This window comes from Sciurus vulgaris (genome assembly GCF_902686455.1).
Source record: "Sciurus vulgaris genome assembly, chromosome: 10".
Lineage (NCBI taxonomy): Eukaryota > Metazoa > Chordata > Mammalia > Rodentia > Sciuridae > Sciurus > Sciurus vulgaris.
In genome coordinates, this window is record NC_136470.1 from 12,894,922 (window position 1) to 12,921,965 (window position 27,044).

The window sequence follows — 27,044 nt, forward strand, 5'->3', positions numbered from 1 at the left end:
TCCCTCATAACTTCATGTCATCTCAGATATGATGAGGTGAATAGGAGATCTTCCTTCTTTTTTTGATTTACATGTTGACTTAGTTTTAATAGATTTGTTTTTCCAACACCATGGATCATATCCATGCCCCTAGCCAGCTGCTTTAGAAATATTTAACTTTGATTTTCACACAGATTAGTTGTAGAGAAGGGTAAACTCTAGAATTTGTGGAGCCCTGGGAAATTTTGTGTGTGTATGTGGGGGTGCTTTATCAATATAAGAATGGACTCATCTCAGGTCAGCTTGCCAGCACCTTTCTGATAGCCCAATCTCACTGAAGCTAGTGCAGGAAATATGACGTAAACTGGCGGGGAAGTGACCCACCCTTGTCCATGAACTTAGGGTATCTTACTGACTTCACACGTGATACAGGTTTAGAGAGTTCCCAAAGAGGACAAACGGCATGGGGGCTCTTCCTGTATTTTGTACTTTTCAGACATCATTGGGTAACTGTCTTACCCATTTCTTGTTGCTATAACATATTACCAAAGTCTGGGAAATTTATAGAGAACATAAGTTTGTTTTGCTTCACCTGGGAGCAACCCAGGAGTCTACCAGTGGATGAATGCATTAACAAAATGTGGTCTGTGCAGTGCATGGACGGGGCATCTTCTCACTTTCTGGTGAGGACTTTGTGCTGCTTTAACTCATGGTACAAATCAGAAGGACAGAAAGTGTGTGAAAAAGAGGGAGAATAGGAAGGTAGACTTGCCTCCTAACAACCCTCTCTCATGGTAACTAATCCAGCCCCATGAGAGCATGAACTCTCACACAATCAAGGCATTAATCCATTTGTAAGACCTCTACCTCCATGACCTGATACCTCCCATGAGACTCCACCTCCCAAGACAATCCCATTGTAGCCCGATCTTGGACATGAGTTTTGGAGGGGACGAACCATATTCAGAGTGCAGCAGATATATGGAAAATTTCAAGGAAGTTGTTCTGAACTATGGGGCCTCCTGAGGTGCAGGACTGGGCAGGACCTCACTTGCTCACCTCTTAGGAGAGGACTGAGGGAGACTATGGTATTGCTGTGCAAAGTGCACAGGCAGGACTGGAAGCAAGCTGCATAATGTGCCCTTCTATGGTGTGCCAGAATTTTTCCCACCTAAGTTAAAAGTACACTGCAGAGACATGTGAGTTAGCCTTCCATTACTACAAGAAAATGCCTGACACAGACTACTTACAAAGAAGAGAAGGGTACTTAGCTCCTAGTTTTGGGGATTCAAGTCTTGTATCTGGTGACTTTAATAACTTTGGGTCTCTGGCAAGGACACCACATCGGTCAAGAGTGCATGTCAGAGCAAACGTTTCCATCCCAAGCCAGGGAGCTGGGAGAAAGAAAAGGTCAGGCAGAGTTCCATGTTCTCTCTACAGGGCTCTCCTCTAAGGACCTAAGGACCTCTCACGAGGCCCCACCTCCCAAAGGTCCACAACACCTTCCTGGGGAACAAGTGTTTAACATGGATATTTGGGGACACTAACCACATGCATACCATATCAAGAAGTATAATTGGGGCTGAACTAGATCTCAGTGTACAGTTTGCTAATGGTTATGTATCATGTAAATAGTGTGTTACTAACATTATTTGTTTTCATTTTTTGCATTGTTTTAAATTTGTGCTAAATCAATATAAGTGCATGGTTTAAAAGAATTCAGTCTTAAAAGACTTACAGTGAAATTCTCTCCCTGCTCCCCACAGTCTCACTCCCCAGAACTGTGCTCACCTGTCTTAGCTGGGTGCTTTTGTGCTTTGTGTTGTGCATGCGTCTTCGTTTCTCATTCACAGGCTCATTCAACTATTGCTTAGAGGGTTTGAGACATTAACCACAGGACCCTTCCACTATCTGCAGTTTTGCTCTCCCTGGTTTTAGTTACCTCGGATCAACTTGGGTCTAAAAATATCAAATGGAAAATTCTAGAAATAAACAATCCTTAATAGTTAAATAACTTTTTACAGGGTATTGTTATAACTATTCTATTTCATTAGTAGTTATTGCTCTTGATCCCTTACTGTATCTAGTTTATGAACTGAACTTTATCTTAGATAGGAATGCATAACTAAAGTGTGTGTGTGTGTATGAGAGAGAGAGAGAGAGAGAGAGAGAGAGAGAGAGAGAGAGAGAGAGGGAGAGAGAGAGAGAGAGAGAGAGAGAGAGAGAGAGAGAGAGAGAGAGAGAGAGAGGGAGAGAGAGGGAGAGAGAGGGAGAGAGAGAGATTAATTTGGTACTCTCTGTGGCTTCAGGCGTCCACTGGGGTTCTTGGAACGTATCTCTGCAGATAAGGGAGGACTACTGTACTGACTTTTTGTTAAGAAAGTTGAATATTTGACTGTATTACTTACGAGTCAGGTTCTTCTTTCTATATCTTTCTACATGGTTATATGAAGGTTTAGTGTGAAATCAGTAGTCAGTGCCATTGTGCTGTTGTGACCACATAAATAACATTAACTCCTGAGTGAAGTAGCGTGTGATGATCTTACCTTTTTTCTTGAGCAGAGGCTGCCTTTTCTTTCTCCTGCCTGGCTTCGCTTGTGTTTCTGGCGGTGTAACAGTGTTTCCTACATCGTCCACGTGTTGGGCAGTTATCAGCGCTGTTTCCTTGAGTCTGTCCTGCCAGGCTCTGCTCCTCTGTGTCTGCAGGAGGCCCATGTAAAGTCACCCTGGGAGTCCACTCCTGACCCTCTTCAGAGTCCTGATCTCAACTCTCCTTTTTTTCTTAATAAGCCCATTCATGTTCATGATAATAACTTGGAATAACTTCCTACAATATGGTACGCATTTGAAAACATCTTCATTCTACCTTTTAGCTACACAGTATTATTTAATTATTTTATGATCACATTCTCATTTCTGATTCACACATGTCTCCTTTTTTTCTCTTGTTTGCTGTTGAAGAATGTAGATTCACTTCCTTACTGGTGGTGGTGTGAGCCTTCGGTTTTCTTCTACTGACATTTTGAGCTTGGTTATTTTTAAATATCTTTCTTTCATTCCCTTTCCCTTTTCCTTCCATCCTCCTTCTCCGCGCTCCCCGTTCTTTTCTCTTTCCTTTCTAGCCCTTGTTCCTTCTTCATTGCAACCTGTGCCTTTGCGTCTGGCTTCTCTGAGGACGCCATGGATCTGGGGAAGCTCCCTCTTCTTCGGGCCCTGCTCCTCTTCTCCTTGTGGGGTTTCTGCCACATGTTTTCTTCCCTGCCTTTCATGCTGGAGGTCTTCATCAGGTGCCTGGTGATCCTTGACTATCTGATCGTGTGTAAGAGTGAGATGCCTGAAACCTACCATCCGTGCCCGCGGTTAGCCAATAGATCTCTGAGGCCTAATTGCATGGCAGGTGCCCTTGTGTTGAGGGTCTCCAGTGGGCAACATTTGGTAATGTTTCCTTGGGGCCCACCTAACTTTGCCAGAGGTGACTGCTGACATCTCTGTTCATTGGGCAGTTTCCATTGCCCCTGCTTCTCTGGTGACTGACTTCCTGGAATCTAGAGCTTCCCTTCTCCAAAGAGTACCTGGGGACTGGGTGAGGGGTGGGGAGGTGAGGACTTTTTCCAGTCGGGGAAGGGAACCTTGGGTGAAGTTCTCTTTGCAGAAATTGAAAATGATTGCTTAATTAAGACTCGTATTAATTCTTAAGTATGACAAATGAAAAACCAATAAGAAAAAGGACTTTGAAGAATTCACATAGGGACTTTGTTCTTATCTAACCTCCTAAAATTGGATCACTTTATTCCTTCTTTTTTGCTCTTTTACAATGGAAAAAAAAATAAAAAGAAGTTTGACCTACTTTACAATTATTCTTGTGCTTCTGTAAACTCAAATTACCCAAAATTTTAGTTTCCCAAATCTGGCATATACTCTCTAGTAATTCCCATGTTTAGCATGAATCTCCCTCTTCCTGCCGCTCACGTAAACCATTGATTATCTGAAATCACCCAGTGTCCTCCATGCAGTTGGTAATTGAAGCAACATTTATTTAAATACATAATGAAGTTCTGAGCTTCATCATAACTCCATTCTCAAAGGGGCTTTTCATGCAAAATGCATTTTTTGCTGATTATATTCCTCTGTTGGCAAAAACTTTGCTTCTTCCCCTCACTGAACTTCATACAGTATTTATAGCCTCCCCAGAAGGCAAGGAGGAATCACAGAATTCACTCTTACCTGTCTGCTGTTGTTTGTTTAATGGAAGGAGATGGGCCGAGAATGTCAAGAGGGTGCCCACCATTGGCTGATCTCTCCTTCCCGCCTTTCTGATCACTGGATTCTGATGAAGAGGTCTTTCTTGGACTTGGGGTCCCTACCTCATCTTTAAGAAGGTGATATAGGGTTAATGGTTAGAACAGCTTTTTCTAGGGGCTGGAACTTAACCCTTGGAGGGACCATCCGATTGGGCTTCAGGGCTCTAGTAGCTGACTGCATGCATGGGTGATAGTAGGTTTTGGGCATCTCACTCTTACACATGATCAGACAGTCAAGAATCACCAGGCACCTGATCACATTACATCAGGTTGGTGGTCTGCTGTGATCTGCTCTGAACTGCTTGGTTTGTGAACGTCATGAAATGTTTCAGGACTTTTCTTCACTTAACTAGCTGCTGAGAAGAGTCCTCATAGCGTCCCTCCTTCTTGTCAACACGAAACAGCCTGTGTGCCACTGCTGAAGGACAGACTTCACTGAAAAGCTCACTTGCTGCATTGTGCTTCCTGGGAATTGATTTGCTTAATGATAGGGAATGGCAGGGACCGCTGTTTTATTTAGACAGGACAGCAGGAGCAAAAATTCTCTCTAATGGAACTGCCTTCAGCCACTGACAAGTTTTAAAAGAGTTTGCAGGGCTGGGGCGTACTTAATGGTTAAGAGGCTGGTGGCTGAATTTTTCATAAAGCTGTCATCGTACATTTTTATATAGTGTCTGTTTCTCTAGCTTTGGGGAACTGGTGTTTTCCCCCTTTTATTATGTTTTATTTTTGAACTATTCTTTTTTTCCCTTCTAATCATAGTACAACACACTTAACATAAAACGTATCATCCTCACTGTATTTAAGGGCACAGTTCAGTGGCATAAGGTATGTGCACACTGAGACACAACCACCATCCAGTTCTTTGGCGTCTCACAAGGCTGTAACTCTGCTACCATTACGCGACTCTCCATCGCCTCCCCCTGCCCCCCGGCAACCACCACCATCCTTTCTTTTCAATAGATAAGTTTGGGGCTGTCTCCTTGCCAAAGTTAAAAATACCACTTTCCGAGGATGTTTTCAAAGGATGTTTGACTTCGACTGGTATCACCTCTTTTCATTTCCACTTCTCAAACAGTAGGCAAGCATGACCTCTCTGACGTCAGAACAGAAATGTTGCTCTGAGCTTAGTTTGGCCGAGATCCTCTTTTCCCTCTTTGGACAGAGTCAGAAGGGGAACCCCTTTCATTCAGTAAAGAGAGCAAAAGTCTGTTGTTCTCGAACCCATCAGATTGTGGCCCTTCTAGGGGTTCAAAAGTGCATCACATAGACTCCTTTATTTTGAGAGCATCACCTGTTTTGAGATGGGTTCTTGCTTGGGTGGTATGTTGATTAGGATGGGTTAGATCCTGCTGTACTCAGGAGCAACCCTCAAAGCTTAGTGGCTTAATGTCCCTTCTCATTACTGCCATGTGTCTGATGGAGACTGGCTGTGAGGTCTCTACTCAGCCTGGACTCCTTGGGAGCCAGACAGGCAGAAGATCCATCTGGACACACACTTTTAGGACTACAGGACCAGAGTGGGTGAGCCAGACTTTTATTGAATAGTGACACATGTTGTTTCTACTTGCCTTTCATTGGCACAGTCAAGTGACATGGCCATGCCTAGCTTTAAAGGGGGCAGCAAAGGTCTCCTCTCACATTGCCAGAATGGGGTAAGCTCAAAATACCAACTAGGCTGTGTGATGACCCTGCAGCTAGGCATTTAGAGCAGCCATCAAGGACTTGGAGGTTAAGATTGGTGTGTCATATCAGAAAAGAGCCCCCGCCCCCCGAATGCTTTCAAAATACAGAGTTGGTAGAGTGATATTTATCACAAATGGCTGTGTTTACCCTAATTTTCCCAGGCTTCCAGTTCTTCATCTATGAATTGGTCACCTGGGTCTCTTCTAGTTGAATATTTCTATTTAAAATTTTAAGATCCTGCCATGTATTCAGCAGAACCTGTTATCAAGAGCTTAAGGTCTTTCCATTCGTTACTCAGGTGTGATGTCTGGTTGCTGGCGTTACCTTACTGTGTAAGTAGAGGGATGGGGGTGAGCAGTGGGGAATCTAACCGAGGCAGAGATGGGAGAGGGTTACCTGGGCAGGTGGGTGTGGGCTGCCACCCCTGTCTTGAGTATTGATGCAGGAGATGTGGTGTTTATGCAGGAGACATGGCCTGTCCTGGTGGAAGTGATGACATCTGGGTGCCCTTTTACCATAGGCAAAATACCAGCTCCCTCAGCGTCTAAAAGCTCCTCATTTACATTGAGCTCTGCATATAACGCAGAAAGCATGTTTTGGGTCAAGACACCAGCGCTACCAGGCATTTTAGAGAACAAAGAAATGACGCCGAAGGGCCAAGCTTTTGAAACTTCCTTTATGGTCTTGCAGGAACAATTTTTAATGAAAAGAATATAAAGGATAATGTTTTTTAGGATAGATATAGAAAAATCATACTTGAAATTAGGTTAATGTATTATGGAAAAATTTTGCAGAAAAACTCTCTGTGAAAGCATTCAGTATACACACATTAAAGGTACTCATGCTGGTGGCAGTTGGCAACCTCAGCACACCCCTGTCCTACATTCGTGGAACCAGCACCCAGGGCAAGAATCAGGAAATGCACCCATGCTTCCCTCTGTCCTCACCCTTCCCCATTCCCATGAGAGAACCCCTTTTTTTGAAGGTGTGCATCTGCTTTGCCTCTGTTTGTATTGAAGGTAAATAGAATCCTGCAGTATACACCCCAGCACATCTGGCTTCCTTTGCTCAATAGTACGCGCATGATCTTTATCCATATAACAGTGTGTGGTTACAGATCCTTCATTCTCGTTGCCAGGTAGAATTCCATTGTGTGATTATACCACATTTTCATCTGTTCTCCTGTTAATGGGCAACTGGATACTTTCTAGTTTTGCCCTTTATAAGTGAGTTCTATGCATATTCCGATGCATTAATTCTGTGAGTGTGTGAAAATGGTTTTTGCTGGGTGTTTATGCCAAGTGTGTTTTCTGGGTCACAAGGTGTCCATATATTCAGCTGTAGCAGATTGTGCCCAATGGCTTTGCAAAGCACTTATACCCATTTACTCTGTAGCCAGCAGAACATAGGCTTCTGGTCGCTTCAGATCTTGGCCAACCATGAAAGATTCTGTTTTTTTCTTGTTCCCCCTATCTAACAAAATACCTGCTCATGCGGAGGCATCGAAAGATCCAAAGGTCAAACATGGTGCATTGTCCTAGGTAGGAGCAAGCTGGGTAGTTTCATTATCTATGGGATGGTTTGAACTCTGTTTTTCTTGTGTCATTTCAAAATGATGTGTAAGAAAAAGGTGTAAGATGGTGAGCTTCAAAGACAATGTAAGCATTAATAATTTGAAGCAAATTTAAGAGTTAAAGATGAGTCTCCTGTACAGACATGTGTCCCCACCCCCACATCCCAGGTTTCTCAACCTGCAGGTGTTTACCTGTGGCTTCCAGTGGCTTTATCTCCTCTTCTCCTCCCACTCTGTCCTCACAAAGTAATTCCATTTGCTTGGTCAGCCGGTACTTACGCTCTTCCTTTATACAAATGCCTAGATGATTGAAATCTCTTTATCCACTGGCAAATCTTTTTTTTTTTTTTTTTCATTAACATAACCACTGCTGGATTATTTAGTTTTGTCCAATATGAGGTGGCTTTGTTGCCAGACACCATTTTAAATATTTGATGTTGTTTCTTTGTTGGAATACAGAACAACAGAGATGTAGAAGTAACACAGATAGGTCTAATGATGCCTTGACTAAAATTTCTGTTGCTGACCAGCATGAAGTAATGTGCTGGCAGCGTCCTATTAGTAGAATTTTATTTGCCAGCCATCTCTCCAGTGAGTTAGTAAACTGAAGCAATGTGTCATAGGGGAAAAAAAAAAAGATGTTGGCGGCTATTTAGTACTATAGTGGCTGAACAGATCTTTCTTTAAGTGCACTAACTTCTGAGCAATTATTAAAGTTCTGGGCTTAAGGAAATACCTGGAAAGGTCTAGTAGGTCCTCACAAATACTCAATGATTATTCCTAAAGAATCATTAATGGTAAGTTATTTTGCATGAGCTGTTTCCCCAAAACTTTTGCCCTTCAGATCATCCCTGACTTACACAAGTCCCACTTTGAGGCCACCTGGGTGTCACTCAGTGCCATCTTGATGTTCTTCCTGAATAGCACTGCTGGGTGGCTGTTATTTGAGGATGCCCCCACAGGGCCTCCCTAAGACAGTGTTGCTTCTGGGGCCTTGAGCTCTTCCCAACCCTGGTTTTGTCATTGCTACTTAATACTGGAGTAGGACCTTGGAATTTGAGTTGCAGCGGTTCCCTGGACAGTAATGTCCCTGGCCTCTAAAGTGAGTTCCATAAATCCATTGGGTAAGCAGACATGGTGGCTTCATTCAGAGTGGCCCTTGGAGAGCAGAGGTGGGGAGATGTGACTGGAGACTTTCTTTCATTGATTCCTTGAAGGAGGAGGTCAGGTCTGCCCTCCTCATGGGGCATCTAGACCCAACACCTCGAATTGCAAGCACCGCTTCTCTGGACGTGCACTGTTGGTTTCTGTTCTCTTCCTAAGAGGTGGCTCTTCCTTCCTGCACCCTCCCCCAAACAGACCACCAGCCAGACGGAGCTCGAGAACTGGATCACCGCCATCCACTCTGCCTGCGCAGCCGCGGTGGCAAGGCACCATCACAAAGAGGACACGCTCCGGCTCCTGAAGTCAGAGATCAAAAAACTGGAACAGAAGATTGACATGGACGAGAAGATGAAGAAAATGGGCGAGATGCAGCTGTCTTCTGTCACCGACTCGAAGAAGAAGAAAACTATATTAGATCAGGTAATCGTTCTTCCATGCTTAGACCCAGGCAAACTCGTCAGGTCTTTACAATTTTTTTTTTTTTTTTCCTACCTCAGAGTCACTGAACGTCCTGGGTTATCTGCTTGACAGGCTGTCATCCAGGCTGCTAAATTCTTTATTGTGACTGTCAGTTTTCTCCACCCTTTGTTCACAGTTGATTGTTATGAGCTAAAGGGAACAATATTACATTGAATGGAAGACAGAAATCTAATAGAGGCACCTCCCAGCTCCCTCCATGGCAGGCGATTTTAGGGGTCTGTGTCATTAGAAAGTCTGCAGTTTCCTGCTCCACTTTGCCAGGTTGACTTGGAGCTCAGCTGTGGTGGGGACTAGTTTCTGGTTCCTTGGTAAATTAGAAATCTAAATTTGGAAAGGTGAAGCGTGTTTTAAAAAATGTGTGCAGACATCCCTTGCTATGCATGGGGGTTTGGTTCCAGAGGATCCCTGGGGATAACTGAGTCTGCAGACACTTGTGTACCTTATGTAACATGGGGTCATATTTGCATGTAACTGATGCACATCCTCCCTTATAATTGTCAGGCATCGCTAGATTTGGGTGATACCAAACACAATGTAAATGTTATGTAGATAATTGTTACGTCATGTCGATAACCTAACGTTCAGGGAATAATGACAAGAAAAAATGTTTATACATATTCACTACAGATGCAGTTTTTCCCCCCAGTATTTTGGATCCATGGCTGGTTGATTCTGCAGTTGTGGAGCCTGCAGATAAAGTGGGCCACTGTCCATGATTGCTATATATGGGCACAAGTATTACTTCCTGCTGAAAAGGAAAGTTCTGCTGGATGAACAGAGGGTGTTTTATCCTTATATTCAGTTCTTTTAAAACCAGTGATAGCCACCTGATGATGCTTTGAAATCTTATCTTAATGCTTAGGTAACAACCATAGAAATAAATGATATTTAAGTAATTGGACAGTTGATGACATGAGCCAGCCTGTGGCCTTCCACATCTTCTCTTCTGTTCTTTCCATTACTTGATACTATACATTTTTTAGTTAAGATAAAGTTCCATAATGTAAAATTAACCATTTAAAGTGAACGGTTAGTGGCAGTTAGTATATGCACAATGTTCTGCAACCACCATCTCTTTCTAGTTCCAAAACATTTTTTTTCACCCCAGAAGGAAACCCCCCACCTGATAAGAATTCACTCCCCTCCGCTCCTGACATTCTGTAAATGGATTTGTGTATGGGAAATGTTTCATATGAATGGAATTGCATAGTATGTGACTTTGTGTGACTGGCTTCTTTTCACTTAGCATAATGTTTTGGAGATTGAGCCACATTGGCAAACGCTAGCATTTAATTTTTTTTTTTCTCAATTATTATTCCATGGTGCATGCATCACAATTTCTTTGTCCATCCATCCATTGAAGGATATTTGAACCGTTTGCACCTTTTGGCTGTTGAGACTCATATTGCCATGAGTGTGTGTGTATGTTGGCACTCTAAATTAAGTCGAGGTGAGAAAGTAGACATCAGGCATTGTTCCTTAACTGGACTATCATCAACATTACAGAGCCTTCACTACCTGCCTGACTCCAAACTTATTCTTATGTTATCTTCCTTAAATATTACATCCATCGGCAGGTGCTATTTTGCTACTTTGAAAAACAAAGGAAGGTTCAATGGTTGGCGCTATGTATCCCAGAGTCTGGTCTCCACCTTCTCTCGCATTTCATTTCCGACCCTCTGCTCAGTATCTCCCACCTCTTTCCAAAAGCTCTTCTTGGTCTCTTTGCCTCTGACCTTTAAGTCACTTCATTTTTATTCTCTTGTTCTCATGGAAAGCCACCTCTCGATAAGGCAAGTTAGTTCTCTGGTGTTGGGAGTCCCTACGTTTTCACTCCCATCTTGGGTGTAGCCTAGATAGACAGAGCTACCATGCACCCAAAGGTGAGATCTAGGATAGGAGGCTCACAGAGCAGCTAATGATATACTCTCTGCTTGTCATACTGAATTCATGGCTATAAATCTGCAGAAGAAAACACATGTTCCTAAAAACCTGAAGGTGCCTGATGTTTACCCCTTAGGATTATAATTAGTACCTTTACAACATATAGATTTGTAAGATCTGTATAGAACAAAGTTGTTAACGCTTGTTTCCCCTTTTTCTCACTTTGTCTTTTCCCATATTGTCACTCCTATAGATCTTTGTTTGGGAGCAAAATCTTGAACAGTTCCAAATGGACCTATTTCGTTTCCGCTGTTATTTAGCTAGCCTCCAAGGTGGGGAGCTGCCAAACCCCAAAAGGCTACTTGCTTTTGCAAGTCGACCAACAAAAGTGGCCATGGGACGCCTTGGAATCTTCTCTGTATCATCTTTTCATGCCCTGGTGAGTAGAAACTAATACGTTCTTATAAAATGTCCATCTGGATGCTTAGTCCTGAGCAGGACTGGGCAGGGGTCTCGAGTGTTTCTCTAGTTTACTGCTGTGTGTGGACTTCTGAAATGCCCTCCCTTTGCAAATTTTCATTTGAACCTATTCATAAATTTATTACTTAAGCCTCTCTTGAAGCAGCAACCTAAACTATTTTTTTTCCTTATTTTGCGGTACTGGGAATTGAGCCCAGGGCATCGCTCATGCTGGGCAAACACTCTTGTGCTGAGCTACATCCCCAGCCCCTGAAAGGTGCTGTCTTAGGAGCTGTCCACTTTACTGTTTATTGGTAGCTCTTGTTATTTTTAGGGAGTATTGACTTTTGAACCCACATGCATATTTATTTGAACCTTATGGAAAATGCAGAGTGGAGGGCTTTCCCTCATACATAAATGCTTTTTTCCCCTCTCTCTCTTATTCACATACACATACATTATATTTCTGAACACAAATCTTTTTGGAATTCTCCCTTTATTTTTATCACCGATGGTCATAAATGCCCGGATGTGCTGGAGAAAGGCAAAAGAACTTCCACAACGCACCAGCTGAACATATGTATTGCTCGAGGAAGGGAATTTTCATCTGACCTCCAGAGCAGCAGATTGTCTAGTTGTGTTGTGTGTTTGTAATCTGTAATTTCATGTACTTGCTAAATTGCAAACAGCTTTATGTACTTTTGGCTCCTTTCTGTTGGGGGAAAAAAAAATCACTGTGAGTAACATGCTTTTAGCCTATCCAAATTGACACCCACTTAAAATGTACTGCACCTTAGCACATTTGCTATGGAATTAAATGTTAAGTTTCAGGTTCCAGAAACTGCTTTGGAAAACCTTAGCTGGGCTGCTCTTGTCTTGCCATGTCAGCTGTACCCTCAATTGAATTCAGAGCTGTAATTCAGTCAGAGGCGTTTGTGGTCTTTATAAATAGATTAGCGTCATCATTCAGATAATTAGGGGTAGATTTACATTTTTAAAGAAGTCTTAAACCAATTTCTGGAGTTATTAAAACTGGCATCCTGATTTGTTCTGCTAATTACAGCTCTGCTCTTGGACTTCCTGCCTACCTCCTCTCCATGTAGCTATTACATCCCTTTTTTTTTAAAGCAATAGTGGGGCAAAATGCTGTAATGAATAAGTCTTGCAAACAGTTCTCAGTTTATGGCATTATCTAGGTCTGTTTCTTTGAGTTTGTTCTTCAAAAATAGCAGATGAGAATTCTTATTTACCTCCTTGTCAGAATGCCCTCATCTAGGAAGTATTTTTACTGAAAGCTTCTAGTGTCAGGGCATCCACAAAGCTCCCTCCTTGTACTGTGAATTGATGAAATTTGGAGAAAAGAATTCTACTTTCCTCTAAAACTTGTGTACTTGAATTATTTTCTTCCAAGTCATTGGCGCTCACCTCTAGGAGATGGACAAATGGAAGTCACTGTGTTCCTGTTCCGTAATTATCTTCAGACCTCATTTCCTCCATCTCAGGGTTTGTAACCTGTGGGTCCTTTCCTTTTGGTGGCAAGCTACTAAAATTTGACCAGTTAAAGATGAGTATAAGAGAGCTAGTGAGGTTTTTTGATCAGCGATTTTAAAGAAAGATACTTAATTCCCTGCGTTCAAATCTCTGTTCCTTTTTTTCTTGCTAGTTGCTTCAGTGACACAAATCTCAGTGCTTGTATGTCCTTGCCAACTTTGTTTTTCATGAGAGTTTCACTTGGGTATCTGTTCCCGTTTCCTACATTAGCTCCCAGGGAACATCCCAGGCAGGGAATTTTGCAGACTGGTATTGGACACTTATTTTTTTTCCTCTTCTTTTTGTCATTTGACCCCAGGGATCTCTTTGGAGAGAGATCCCCCACCCCCACCCCAGTAGAAACATTCTTCAATTTAGCCTTTGTCTAGAAGGTTTTTTTTCTCTCTCTCTCCTTTTAAGTTGGGGCGGTGGGAGAAGGGGCAGGAGGGCAACAGGGCCAGGGGAGGGTTTGGAGCTACAATGGAAGCCCCATTCACTGGGAAGGCTTCTCTCAATGCTGAGTGATTTGCTGTAATTAACTGAAGGGTCCCGCTGTACTCTTTGAAAAAAGGTTATCATTGTTCTTGTTTGCACAGATGAGCTGAATGATAGAGTAATCAGGTGCTGGCCACAAAGAGAGCCATTGTCTGGCCAGATCATTGAGAAACTGTTGAGTTCTGGTCCAGTGTTCTTCTGCCAGCCTTCTTTTCTACATCCCTTTGCTCATTTTGAGTCATTATTGTCTTGGGGGTAGTGGTTACTTTTGTAGTTTACAGGGCCCCAGTAGTTGTGAATAGTTGCTATAGGAACATTAAAACAGACTAAACTAACAGGTCAGCTGGTCACTCAGAATATTTGTAGGTGTTTCGATTTCTCCTTCATGCTTTTTTTTTATTCCCTAAAGTTGTAGAGAGTTATTCTTTAATGGCCTTCACCATGCTGTTTGTCCTTTGGCCTTTATATATTTATTTATTTATTTATTTATTCAATCAACAAATATATGTGCCTGGCACATGTCAGTTACTATCTTTTTTTTGGTACTGGGGATTGAACCCCAAAGCACTTAACCACTAAGCCATATTCCCAGCCCTTTTTATATTTTTATTTAGAGACAGGGTTTTGCAAAGTTGCTTAGGGCCTTGCTAAGCTGCTGAGGCTGGCTTTGAACTTGAGATCCTCCTGCCTCAGCTTCCTTGGCTGCTCCGATTATAGGTGTGCGCCACTGTGCTTGGCTAGTTACTATCTTTGTGATGTGGATTATAGCAGTAAACAGCACAGAGGCCCTGTCCTATTATTCATATGGGAAGGATGGATAAGAGATAAGTGTGTGCAGATATTGATATGTGGGAGTAAACAGAATAACATATTCACATTCAGTCATCCCTTTGTGACTGCTGAGGAGGGTCCCAGGATCTGGAAATGCTCAAGTCCCTTATAAAAAAATGGTGTAGTATTTGTAGGTAACCTACCATATACGTGCCCATTGTCCCATATACTTTAAATCATCTCTAGATGACTTATAATAACTATTGCAATGTAAAAATGCTATGTACATAATTGTTTTACTGTATTGGTTAGGGAATGATAATGAGGGGGAAAGTCCAGACATGTTTAGTGCAGGTGAAATATTTTTTCCTGAATATTTTCTTTCTTTCTCTCTCTCTCTCTCTCTTTTAAACCCAGGGGCACTCTACCACTGAGCCACATCCCAACCCTCTTTTTTTAATTATTTTGAGACAAGGTCTCGGCAAGTTGCTTAGGCCTTTGCTAATTTGCTGAAGCTGGCTTTGAACTTGGAATCCTCCTGCCCCAGCCTCCTGAGTCGCTGGGATTACAGGCATGTGCCACCACACCCAGCATTCCTGAATATTTTCAATGTGAGGTTGATTGAATTTATGGATACAGGAAGCCTATTCTATAGTACAGTGCTTGTATATATGTGAACCTCAACCTATTTATGACTGGATTTACCTGATAATAAATAGTTCTAGAAACGTGAGATCAAACACGATTTTTTTTTCTCTAGGATTTAAAATTTAGAACGATGTATTCAGCGTTTACATAATCATGTGAGCATGTGTGCCAGCACTTTCTAATTCAATCCCTTTACAACCTTTGTTTACCTTTAACATGAAATGTGGTGAAAATAGGGGAGAAGTTTTACTTATTTAATAGTGCCTTTCGTTTTGCAATTTTTGTTCCCCAGAACACCTCCAGAATTATCACAGACTGAGATAAAAACTCCCACTGGTATCTTGGCTACCATGTTTTTAATGCTGTGATCTGGGCTTTTGATGAGCTAACCTGGGGAAATACAAGCTCCCTGCACCTTCTTCAAGTTCCTGTTTTCACTCAGGACCAAAAAGCATCTCCATAACTCCCACAGGGAAGCTGTTTTGACTTGTGTTTAGCACACGTGGGGTCCTCGCCAGTCTCCTCATGGGTTTTCTGTGCCTGAAGACCCTCTGGGGCATGCTAGGTAGCCAACGTGCTGCTTCATCCCCAGGCTGCTGCCAGCTGGCATCTGTCCTATTGGGAGCCACCCTCGTGGGAATCTACGACAAGTGGCTTCCAAGATACCTCCCTCAGTGAAGAGCGGGTGGGGGAGTTTCAAGTCTGGCTCGCTAGGCCTCCGCCACTCCTTCCTTTGAAAGGAGAGCCCGTGGGTGGCCTACTGAGGCCTGTTGGCAGAAGTTCCCTGAAGTTCCTGGGACTCTGCTTACAACCTGGAGGGTAGGAGGTTGAGCCTGGAGGTTCTGCCTGGAAGGACTTTCAGGCATCCTCAGTGGGATTTCGCTTGAGCCATAATTGCAGTGGGAGTTTTAAATTTGTGGGTGTTCCCTTCCAAAATTTTTCTTTGGGTTGTTGGTACCTTGCAAATATCTAAACAGTGTTTTCTTTACAAAAGAAAAAAAAAAAAAACAACACATAAGTTTTATTTCCTTTTCACCTAAACATAGAACATGTAAGTCTGGAAGTCAAGACCATGACTTCACCTTCCTCAGAGACACAGCTCCCTTCTTTCTTGTTCTCTCATTCTTGAAGAGTTGAGCCTGATGTCTAGATCGTGACTCGGACCTTCCCGTCACTAGGGAAGAGGAACCTCGTGGATGACAGAAAGCCCCCACCTCTTGAGGATGATCCCTGGAAGATGCAAATAGTTTTTCTACTTATACCCTATTGACCAGAGCCCAGTCACAAGGCCGTGGCCTGCTCAAGGCAAGCAAGTCAACTTTGACTTCCTGGTCATGTGCTAAAGTATATTTGGGGTTCTCTGACTGAGGGAGAAGACACGACAGCCACTGTGGTAGGGGACCTCACTTGCCTAATTATATATTTTAGGAGAGCTAAAGAGAGAAGATTTAATATGGAATCACAGGAACCAAAATCTGCTGTTTTTCTGCTAGTTTTGCTGACCTTCAGCACCATTTTTCTTTAGAATGCAGAAATAGCTCTGTAGCATTTGGGGAGACTCTCGAGAAAGCTTGGCTCATTAAACTTGATGCTGTAGTTCAAGCCTGTGACCAGAAGGACATCTGTTCTTGGAAACATAACATATATTATTTTATGACTCTTTTATATATCTTTCCTGATGATTTCATATAGTGATTGGGTTTGCCAACTTTCATTTCCATTTTGAATCCACAAACAGCCCGAGAAAGTCTCGGTATGTGTGAGTCATGGATCGGACGCTTTGAGCAGGGGGGCCATTGTTGACCGCTGTGATGGAGGAGGGGGACTGAGTGGGGACCTCAAGGAACAGGTGGCCGTCCTGACAGATCTCTTATGCTGCTTATCCTTGACATCATTAGGTGGCAGCCCGTACAGGTGAAACTGGAGTGAGAAGACGTACTCAGGCCATGTCCAGATCTGCTAGCAAGCGAAGGAGCAGGTTTTCTTCTCTTTGGGGTCTGGACACTACCTCCAAAAAGAAGCAGGGACGCCCCAGTATCAATCAGGTAAGTTCCATAGTGGGCAGAAAGGAAACCTAAAGATGGCTCCCGTGGCCACCTCAACTGGGGATGTGTGTGTCCTTCCTTTATTGACATCGAGTGTTGCTTAAAACCCACTAGGTGACATGAAGTTAGTCACGCCAGATACTTTTAAGAGATAATGTACACCCATAACCTTGAACTCTGCTATTTGTCTATCACCGCGCTCTCGTCTCCCATCTGCATCCTCTCCAAACCCTGGTTAATTATAGACCTAGTCAAAGTAGACGATTCATCCTAAGCCTTCAGAAAAAAGCAGGGCTCGATGATGAAGCCAAGTGGGCACCAAGCACAGAGACTGGCTAAGCTGCCAGTGGTGCAGGATCAGAGCCAGCCCTCAGGGTGATTGGATTGTCTCTTTGCCCTTGACTTTCTGGGGTTGACCTGAAGCGAGCACTTCTCTGCCTATGGGAATGAGGAGCCAGGAATCTGAGAGTGTGCATTTACCACCGCGACCCCTCCTGCTTAGGGACAAGGGCTGGAAGGGAATCTCAGCCCTACCTGGACAGGTGCGGTGTGGGGCCCCTCATAAACATTCACAGTGCCCCTGTACTTCCCCACCGATCTTGCTGAGGCCACTGTCCTGCTGGCATTGCTTCTGGGATACACCCTCCATTGTTATCTGTCATTCTTCTTTGTCTTTGAGAAGTGAGTAGCCCAGAACTGCTTGTTTGGATTTCAGGGACTATCGTCCATGAGCCTTGATAGTCCTTTGGGGTTGCAGTGGTTGGATAGTAGGCATCAAACATTTGGGAAGTCATAACCAGAATGCTAGCATGACATGGTCCTACTGGATCCTTCCGCAAAGTGAGAAGACTTTGCCTGGCTTGATAGGAGGATTCCCTCCATTCGTCTCCTTAAGAGCAAAGTTGAAAAGGAGATTAATCCTGAACGCTGGCCAAGAGTGGTGATGGAACCTGCAGGAAGGAGTCCAGATGAGCAGACGATAAGGGAGTGTGAGACTGAACGATTTTGTGTTTGTCCTGTGGTCTTTGGGACACATTGAATTTGCTCCCATGGGCTTTGCCCTTACGTGACTCCAAAAAAGAAACCAGAAAGTCAGTGGCTTATCAGAACCATCACGCAAGATCTTGATGGTTCTCTACAAACGCACAAAAGCAGGATATTAAAAATCAGCGTTTCACTCTCCTTTTGAGAGACACGGTGTCATTTAACTTTTATCCTCTGTCATTACAGATGATTCACTCAGACCCTGCTGTGCATATGGGTCAGGACCTTCCAGTTTGGACTTGTGTTTGATCAAAGCTCTTAGTTCATGTGGTTCTGCTTTTTTGGCCCCAGGTTGTTAGAGCTCATTGCTATTGAAATGTGGGATTGGATTTAAATAAATTTGAGAGAATGTTTTCACTTTTTTTTTTTCAAATCAAAAAGACAATGTAATGTCTTATAAATAATTCTTGTGATTTGTTTTCTTAAAGTAAGAGTTTTTAAAAACTTCCTACTTAGCCATAAACACTGTGGTAGAAATCTACTCATGCTTCAGTACTTTGAATTGGACAAAATTGCATGTTTCTGTGTACTACCTTTACACTGGAGGAAAAGCTTTTTCTTAATCATGTCCCAAATTATCCTGATATTATATGCTTATTTTAGAACTAATACATAAAATTCCTTGTGTCCATGTGTTGGGGTATTGACTACCTAGTGGCATTGGTAGCCTATTAAGATTTTCATGGTAACTTTAAGTGAGCAGGATTCATTATATTTCAAAGAATGAGCAGTTCTCTATTTTTTAAATAAAAACTTTTTTCCTGCCATGTTGTAGTAACAAACTATAAATATCTTCTCTGGTCCTACTTAAGAAAGTAATAAAGGAAACATTATTCTTTGTAAATATCTGATCAGGTATATAAGGCAGAATCCATTCATTGAGAATGAATCTAGTTAATTTCTTTTGCAAGTTTATTTTCTTCAAATTTAGAGAAAAATCATCCAGATCTAAAAGCAAATTATTTTTGTTTTGTTTGTTTTTGAATTGTTGAAGGTGTGGGAACTTGGCTTTCACAATCTGCTACCATAAATTTGTTACTTACTTTGGGATTTGATGTAGGAGTATCTGAAAATTACTGTAATGTTCTTTAATAACCTTGTCCGTTTTCCATCTCCCATCCTGTGCTTCATTTGCCCCACTGCCTGGATTTCTTCTTAAGATGATACTTTTGTATATGCAGGTGTTTGGAGAGGGAACTGACGCTGTAAAGAAATCTTTAGAGGGAATATTTGATGACATTGTTCCAGATGGCAAGGTAAAAATAAACACGTGTTCCTTTTCTAAAAGTACCATGAGTACATCAACATGTGCACGATGTTGGTTTCTTGGGCTACTAAAATTAAGTAGACTCAAAATGAAAAACTGAAATAATCATTTTTTTTTAAAGTTACATAACAGGCCAATGAGCGATGGAAAATCATTTCATGTTTAAAACTTGTCGATAAGAGCATTCTCCTGCTGACATAACATTTTCCAGACTTATCATTTGATGTGAAAGTTTCCGACTAGAATATGAGAGGAAATTTGAGTTCTGAGTTAGCTGAATATTTTATGTCATTGCTAATTCCTTTTTATGTACAACTTCTGTTCCCAGGAGGTGAGTTCTTATTGCCCTCGCTCTGCCCACACATGCTATTTTGCTTCCATTAATTCCAAAGAAATGTTCTGATAATATGTTCTTTTTAAAAAATGCATCTGCTTCCCAAGTCAAGTATTCAATTAAAGATTCACAGACTTGGTTTAACCTTGCACTTGGGCTTAATAGGGACTTTCAAACAGCTCTGATTGAAAGTCCATATAGATATTGATTTTTTCCCCGGTTGGCCACGTTTTTCTACCTCTAAATAAATGGACCTCTCTAGTTTTCAAGACCCTAATAGTAAAAGCAATGGCTTCTTTGGGGGGAGGGGGGTCTGGTGTTGACAATGTTACCTTGGTAAGATTCTCTGCTTCTCCAACTTAGGATCAATGTGACAGCATTCAACCCTGGGTTGCCGTGCAACCAAGCAGTATCAGTCAGCAGTGGCACAGCCCCATGTTCTAGAAGGCGTGGAGCCTCAGAAACCAGAGAGCAGTGGGGAGTTCTGGCTGTGGGAGGAAAAGAGAGTAGAGTGACGGCAGCATGGCTTTCTTTGTTTCGTCTCAAGCAGTTCATGGATTATGACATCCTGGAAATACCCAACCAGGCCATGCATGGTGGTGCACACCTGTCATCCTAGTGGCTCAGGAGGCTGAGGCAGGAGGATCACAGGTTCACAGCCAGGCTCAGCAACTTAGCAACACTGTACGCAACCTAGTGAGACCCTGTCTCCAAATATAATATGAACATGGCTGGGGATGTGACTCAGTGGTTAAGCACCCTTGGGTTCAATTCCTGGTACCAAATAATAATAATAATAATAATAATAATAATAATAATAATAATAAATGATCCAACCAAAGCCATCTCTTTGAGCATCTGTATTTGATGAAATTAATTTTTTGTATCTCTGTGCAATCCAAGTGTGGTTTTTGATGTTTAGTTGGTCAGTTCTGAAGTTGGCCAACTCATCTATTATGCATTTTTAATGACAGTATATCCTCTCCCACACAGAGAAGGTGGAAACCCAAAGTTTTTCCTTTGGATTTCAGTTTAGCTTTTTGGATTTTCCAAGGCACCTCTTTTTTTAAAATCCCACTTCCTGGCTAGAATGCCTTGTTCTCAAAGAGCAGTTTAGATGCAAAACTTGGGCTAATCCAGTGCTAAGGGGCACTTTTTTGATGTGGCACGTGGGAGCAGCATTGGAAGATTCCAATTATAGTTAATGGGATGTAGTCAAGTTGATTGCTTTTTGACAGCTCTTTCCCTGGGGTTCAACTTATCTGTGAAAGCAACAATGTTCAAAGACAGGGCTGAAATTATCTTCTGCAACTGGGCTTAGTTTAGTGGCCTTTACTGAAACATTTCCCCCATTCCTGGATCCTTTTTACGTATGGAAATCATTATGTTACCATCTCTCAGCCTTTATTTGGAAATTGGTTCCTTGTAATTTTATGGTATGGTCTTGTTCTTGGTAATTTGTAGACATGTATTTACCCACCAGTGACCTGGTTATAAACAATAATGAAGGCATGCCACTTGGCGTATAAAGTATCCATATCATGTTTACATTGCGGAAATCTAACATAATTCATTCTTTGCTTATTTCATTGGACTCCTAACATTTTATCAATCTCTGGAGCATTTTCTGCTTCAGCTCTTTAGTGTAAAGTTTAACCTAGCTGTTGAATGATGCTTTGCTCCAGACACTGAGATGCTTGGTACTCCTCCCCAGTCCTCAGGCAGAGCTGGGTAGTGGGCAGTGGAGCGGTGGGGTGGAGCTATAGGGGGCGACGCCTTAGGGGCAGAGCTGTGGGGGGCGGAGCCGTCGCAGGGGCCTTGAGCCACTGTAAGGCCTCTCCTCCAAACTCTTAGACTTTCACCCGGGAAGTGGAGATGTCCCTTTCCCAGAATTGTGCTGGAGGTCCAAGGATTGTACAAAAACAATGTTACCTCTCATTATGTAATGCTGGAACATTATCTTCATGAAAAAGTTCCCTTGAGACGTCATTGTTGCTTTGAAGTATAAATTTCACATATTCTTGCACATATTGACACATATTCTTAATGGGAGTTCTTGGCCCAAAACTTAAAATGGGTTTGTGGAAGAAATAATAGCAATAAAGCAGAGCTGATTAGGTGGCTCATTTCTTGCTTTCTTCCAAATTTCAGTACTTACTCATTTATGTCATGCTTGCCTTTGGATGCCATGGTCCGAGTGGGAAGTCTGCTCCAGATTCAAAGTCAGAAATCTTCCTGCCCCACTCCTAAAGCTCCTTTCTCAATAGCTTCTTGCTCCCCAAGCGTTCCCCTGGGCTGTCTTCCTGGAAATACACAATCCCTGGGTGCAATCTGGGGACCTTGGGATGTGAGAGACGTCATGACAGCTTGCTGCTCTGCTGACCTGACTTCTTATTGCAGAGGGAGAAAGAAGTGGTCTTACCGAGCGTCCACCAGCACAATCCTGACTGCGACATTTGGGTCCACGAGTATTTCAGTCCTTCCTGGTTCTGTCTACCCAATAATCAGCCAGCTCTCACAGTAGTCCGGCCGGGGGACACTGCACGGGACACCCTGGAGCTGATCTGCAAGGTATGGAGCTACTTTAGATTGCTTCCCTGAGAAAAGCAGAATGAAGTGAAGGACTCTCCTAAGGTACATGTGGGAACTTGGTCATATAGGAGAAGGCAGCTTTTAAAACCCATTTCCGTTTCATTTCAGAGCTGCTGGTTGCCTGCCTTTGGAATGATAGGTATAAAAATGTAGGAGGAACTCCCGCCATGGGAGGGGAGAAACTCTTCTGACTTCTTTCAAAAAGCGTGTCTGTGATGGATTCGCAATATGACATGCTTACATTTTAGAAAATCTAAGAACAAAACAGCACATTTCTGTGCTATTCAGAACCTTACTTACAAAATACAAAAGTAACTGCAGTAAACATTTCAATGTTTGTTCTTCCATTTTTTTTTTTTTCTACACCTACATGTCTTTAGTAATGTCATATTATGGATACTATTTTGCAACCTGCCCTTTAATCAGCAATTGATACACCAGGGGCATCTTTAAAGTAAGGAAAAACTAAAGTGAGTGTATGTTTGACCTCTGTGCTAGGGAATTCTTAATGTGAACACAAAATTAGCCTGTTACAGGTTTGTTTGTTGGTGTTTGATTGAACTCATTCCCTCAGCTTTCACCTTAAACTGTACAAATATCTTGATCTTCTTCAAGGTGAACCTGGTTTCATCCACCCCCCACCCGCCCCGCCACATCCTGAAGTCGAAACCAGATGAATGTCCTTGAGTGGGGGCATTGCATTGCTGTTTTTAATTTTTATGGGCACGATAGCATTGATAGTTTTTTTGAGTCTGAGAAAGAACAGTTACTTGCCCGTTTTGCAGGTGGAGAAACTGAGTCTCAGAGAGCCTTGGTGCCTTGCCTGAGCTCACATCACTCTTAGTTGTGAAAGAAACTGAGCCTGTCTGGCTGTTCCAAACCTAGGAGTTTCCCATTGTGCTTGTAAGCAGTCACCACAATTCTCGGAAGCTGGGTCAATCTTCAGGAAGGACAGTCCATAAGACTCAGAAGAATCTAATATATTCTCAGGAGAGTGGGCTGGTATTTATTAGGGCTGAAAAAGTGAAAGCAGAAAACTTCTCTCATTTTATTCTCAAAGAAGTTGAATGAATGAGATGTCTTTATTCAACCCTTGATTTTCAAATATTAAATAGTTTTCACTACCTCACAAAGTACCTCTGTAGTTCTATGATCGACGATGTATGTATTTTTAAAGAAACATATCAATAGAGCCCTTTTAAGGAGAAAATATGGCTCTTACTGTGAGTGGGAACAGTATAGACCAAGCAAATAATATTTTCAAGTATCTTATAAGGAGGGCAGATGAAACAGCTGCTAGTTTTAGGAAAAAGCTAAAATCAACCCCGGCATAGATGTTAAAAGTAAATTATGTCATCTTACATATTCTTTGATTCCTTCATGGAAGTTCTAACTTTTAAAGATAATGACATTTCTGTTCATAATTGTTCATTTTGATTCTTTAGCAAACTTGGTGTATTGAGGATTTTTGCATTCTTTTATTTATAGAATATTAGCTCTTAATATTCTGCAGAGCTGTGGGAGTTATTCTCAGATCTGCAGCTGAAGGTGTTGGAAGCAGGACTCTGGACTTTCTGTAGAAGCCAAAGTAAGGAGTAAGGTGTTTGCAGGGAACAGCATGGATTTAGAGTAACCTGTACTTATTATCTTTAGACTCCACCAGAAATCAAAGATTAAGCTATGTTTTTCAGGCAACCATTGATTGCTTGGAAACTGATCAGTGAGAGAAGCAATGAACGATTGGCCCAATTTTAGGTACTTTTCAAGCTTTACCTTTGGTAGAAATAAGACAATGCAGGATGACATTGTAACTGCCAGTTTGTCTTCCCCTATAAGATATTCATTTCTGTCACTCTAATGTTTCAGATGGCATCATTAAGGTACAAGTTCCTTACTCTGACAATAAAAGGTTGTCCTGCCAATATTCCCTGAGTCTTCATTTCTTTTCCCCAAACATACGAATAAAAACAAAGAGCATGTGGAACAAGCATACATCTTGTGCATTTAAAAATGCAAAATTTTTGTGGTACATTTTAAGAAACTGATGGACCCTGGAAAAGCATCTATGGAGGATAAATTATATGGTGTGCTTCGAGCCAGGTGTCTTCTAAAGCTCCCCTCTTCTTTGGAAAATTACTTTATTGTAATTGTGGAACCGATTTGATTCTTAAGAGGGAAAGAGATAATGGGGGAAGAGTGGCACATGTTATTAATGATCTAATCTAATGGTGAGTGGATTTTTTGTTTTTGTTTTTGAAGGAGGGATTGAAAGCAAAGATGCTTATAAGAATGCATGTCTTTATTTTATTATTGTCTTGCTCAATGTTGGCAATGAATGCTTCCTCTAATATTTAATAATCAATCTCTTTCTTCTGTCTCTTGCATTCAGCTCATTCTCTTTCCTATTCTCTCTGATCCACATCATTTCACATCAGTTTGCCATCTGCCATCTGATCACCAGTCAAATTCTGGTATAGTAAATGTTTCAAGATCTACATTTCATATTATAGATGCTACTTGAATGATTATTATTAAATCTTAACAGGTAACCATCTGGGCCTCTAGGTGGATATATTAGGATTATTGCAATTATAAAGATAATTGCAAAAAATTCTCTCATTCATATTCGCTGGTATTATTCATGTGTGACATGGTGTCTGTTTTATTTCATGCTTTACCTATGTTGCTCTATGGCTCTGGATATCCCAATATTGATTGGCCTGTAAAAACAATAAAAGGTCACTTGGAAGGCAAAGGAAAATATCTTTGGAAATTCTGCAGTAGCACTTTGCATATTCTGTGTGTGCATGGATTTCTGTGTTCAGTAACTGCATGTTTATATGTTTCCCAGAGCAGTTTCATTGAAATGAAGAAATGTGGATAAGCAAAACATGACGGGTTAGAAGATCCATAACAATACATTCTTATCTATTTTAATAGCTAACACTGTTTACCAGAAATATCTATGTTGTTTTTTGCTATTTCATTCTTTGAATTAGTTGTAGTAAGATACTAATTTAAAAAGATTATTCCAACTAAACTAAAATTGCTCTGCAATAATATTTATTTTATGGTATAATTTGCAGCTGCCTTGCCTGAAAATGAATCTGGTGCTCTCTAAGTAACTCAAGTAAATGTACATTGGGAAACAAATTTGTACTATTTAAATTATTTCCTAACTGAATTTCTCTTGTTAGGATATTTTCTCCTGAATGTTTAATCAGCCTAAAGCAGGTCACATATTTGAATCACAATCCTAAAATATTCATTAACATTTGGAATTCTTTTTGCACAAAGATGTATTGTGAACATGGTTGGTTATTCAACTGCCTTGATGTTGAGGAGCACAAAATCCTTCTGGAGAATTCTGATGATCTGACTTAATTAGTTCATTAGGATTCATTCTTCATTTTAGACCAGCCATGACTAAAGGGTTCATAATTCAGAAACCTTTACCAAAATGAGAAGATGCAGTGGAATATTGATCCAGCATCCTGTTTTTCGAATAACTTTTTACTGGCCAAATGAAGGGCTCTTCGGTGTCAAATAAAGTCATTATATTGGATAGTGGGGGGGGGGTGTCATAGAAAGAATCATCCTTATTTCCATTGCTATATTTATCTTTCTTTTGCTGTCTGTGCTGTGTTAAAGCATCTTACGTGAGGTACCCCACCAGCATTTATCTTACTCTGTATCACTGTAGAGGTGTTGCTGGCATGGTAGCATTCAGGGGGTGATGGGGATCTGCACTCTGCAAATGGGGCCACCTGAAGCTCTCTGGTCTCTGACGATGGTCTGACTCCCTCACACTGAGGTTCCAGGTACCAAAGGCTGCTGTTTGGGCCTGAAGGAGGCAGCCTCATTAGGAATGTCTACAGAATGCTTATTAATGATGTCCATCATGTTTCCCAGTGGATTTGTCCCTGTTCCTAAGAACCCATGAAATTTCATTTGCTTCCCTTCTACTTCAGCCTGGAATAGACTATGAACTAGACCTTTAGTGTCTTATTAACAATTTCATTGGAGACCTGGGTGAAAGGGAAGCATATGCCTCCCCTCTCTCTTGCTGAGGGAAACTGTTTTATCACCCTAAATATTATGATTTATTGCTCTTCATTTGCCTTGGTATCTCTCCCATAAGCAGTAGGTAGCACTCTTCAAACTTCTCTGTTTTATATTTCCCTGCCTGGGCTTACCCATCCCCATTTACTGTCTTTGGCATCAACAATCCTGGGTCTGTCCGACAATAGCATCCCGTCTCAAATACAGACAGCAGCAGAATAAAAGCCAGGTGCTTGGGAGTGAGTAGCTGAATGGTGTTTGTGTTCAGCTCAGCGGGCTTCAAACTCTCATGTTACCCAGGAATGGGATACAGACTGGGGGTTCCCAGGATTCCCTGATAAAAAGTGTCTTTATCATCCTTCTGGGTTCAGGGGCAGCTGAATTCCACTTTCCAGAAACATGCTTCAGGAATAATGCAGGGTGTCTGTCCTGCACGTGTGTGTATATTTACAAAGCCAAACCACCACTTTTTTTTCTATACACCCCTTTCCCAGCCACGCACCCTGAGGAGGACTGCATTTTTATCCTATTAGTTTCTAAATTCTCTGTTTCACACCGTGTCTGGCATGCTTACAAGATTTGATTAAGTGAATGTGATTAGAATAAGTGTTGGAATGCTATTTATCCAGTCTTAAAATGCATATTTTTGTATAGCTATATCTATATATATGTAGATATAGATATATACACACATACACACACATATATATATAGACATAGACACATATTT

The 27,044-nt window shown here is 41.7% G+C and overlaps 1 protein-coding gene across 2 annotated transcripts in view; it reads left to right on the forward strand.

The window, feature by feature from the left end:
* Positions 1–27,044, forward strand: part of TIAM1 (TIAM Rac1 associated GEF 1) — a 361,699-nt gene that overhangs the window by 261,593 nt on the left and 73,062 nt on the right. For both annotated transcript variants that reach the window (XM_079156417.1, XM_079156418.1), the window contains 5 exons: positions 8,899–9,123; positions 11,321–11,506; positions 16,869–17,015; positions 19,241–19,315; positions 22,061–22,231. In XM_079156417.1, the coding sequence (XP_079012543.1) occupies positions 8,899–9,123; positions 11,321–11,506; positions 16,869–17,015; positions 19,241–19,315; positions 22,061–22,231 (804 nt within the window). The remainder of the gene's footprint in view (positions 1–8,898; positions 9,124–11,320; positions 11,507–16,868; positions 17,016–19,240; positions 19,316–22,060; positions 22,232–27,044) is intronic.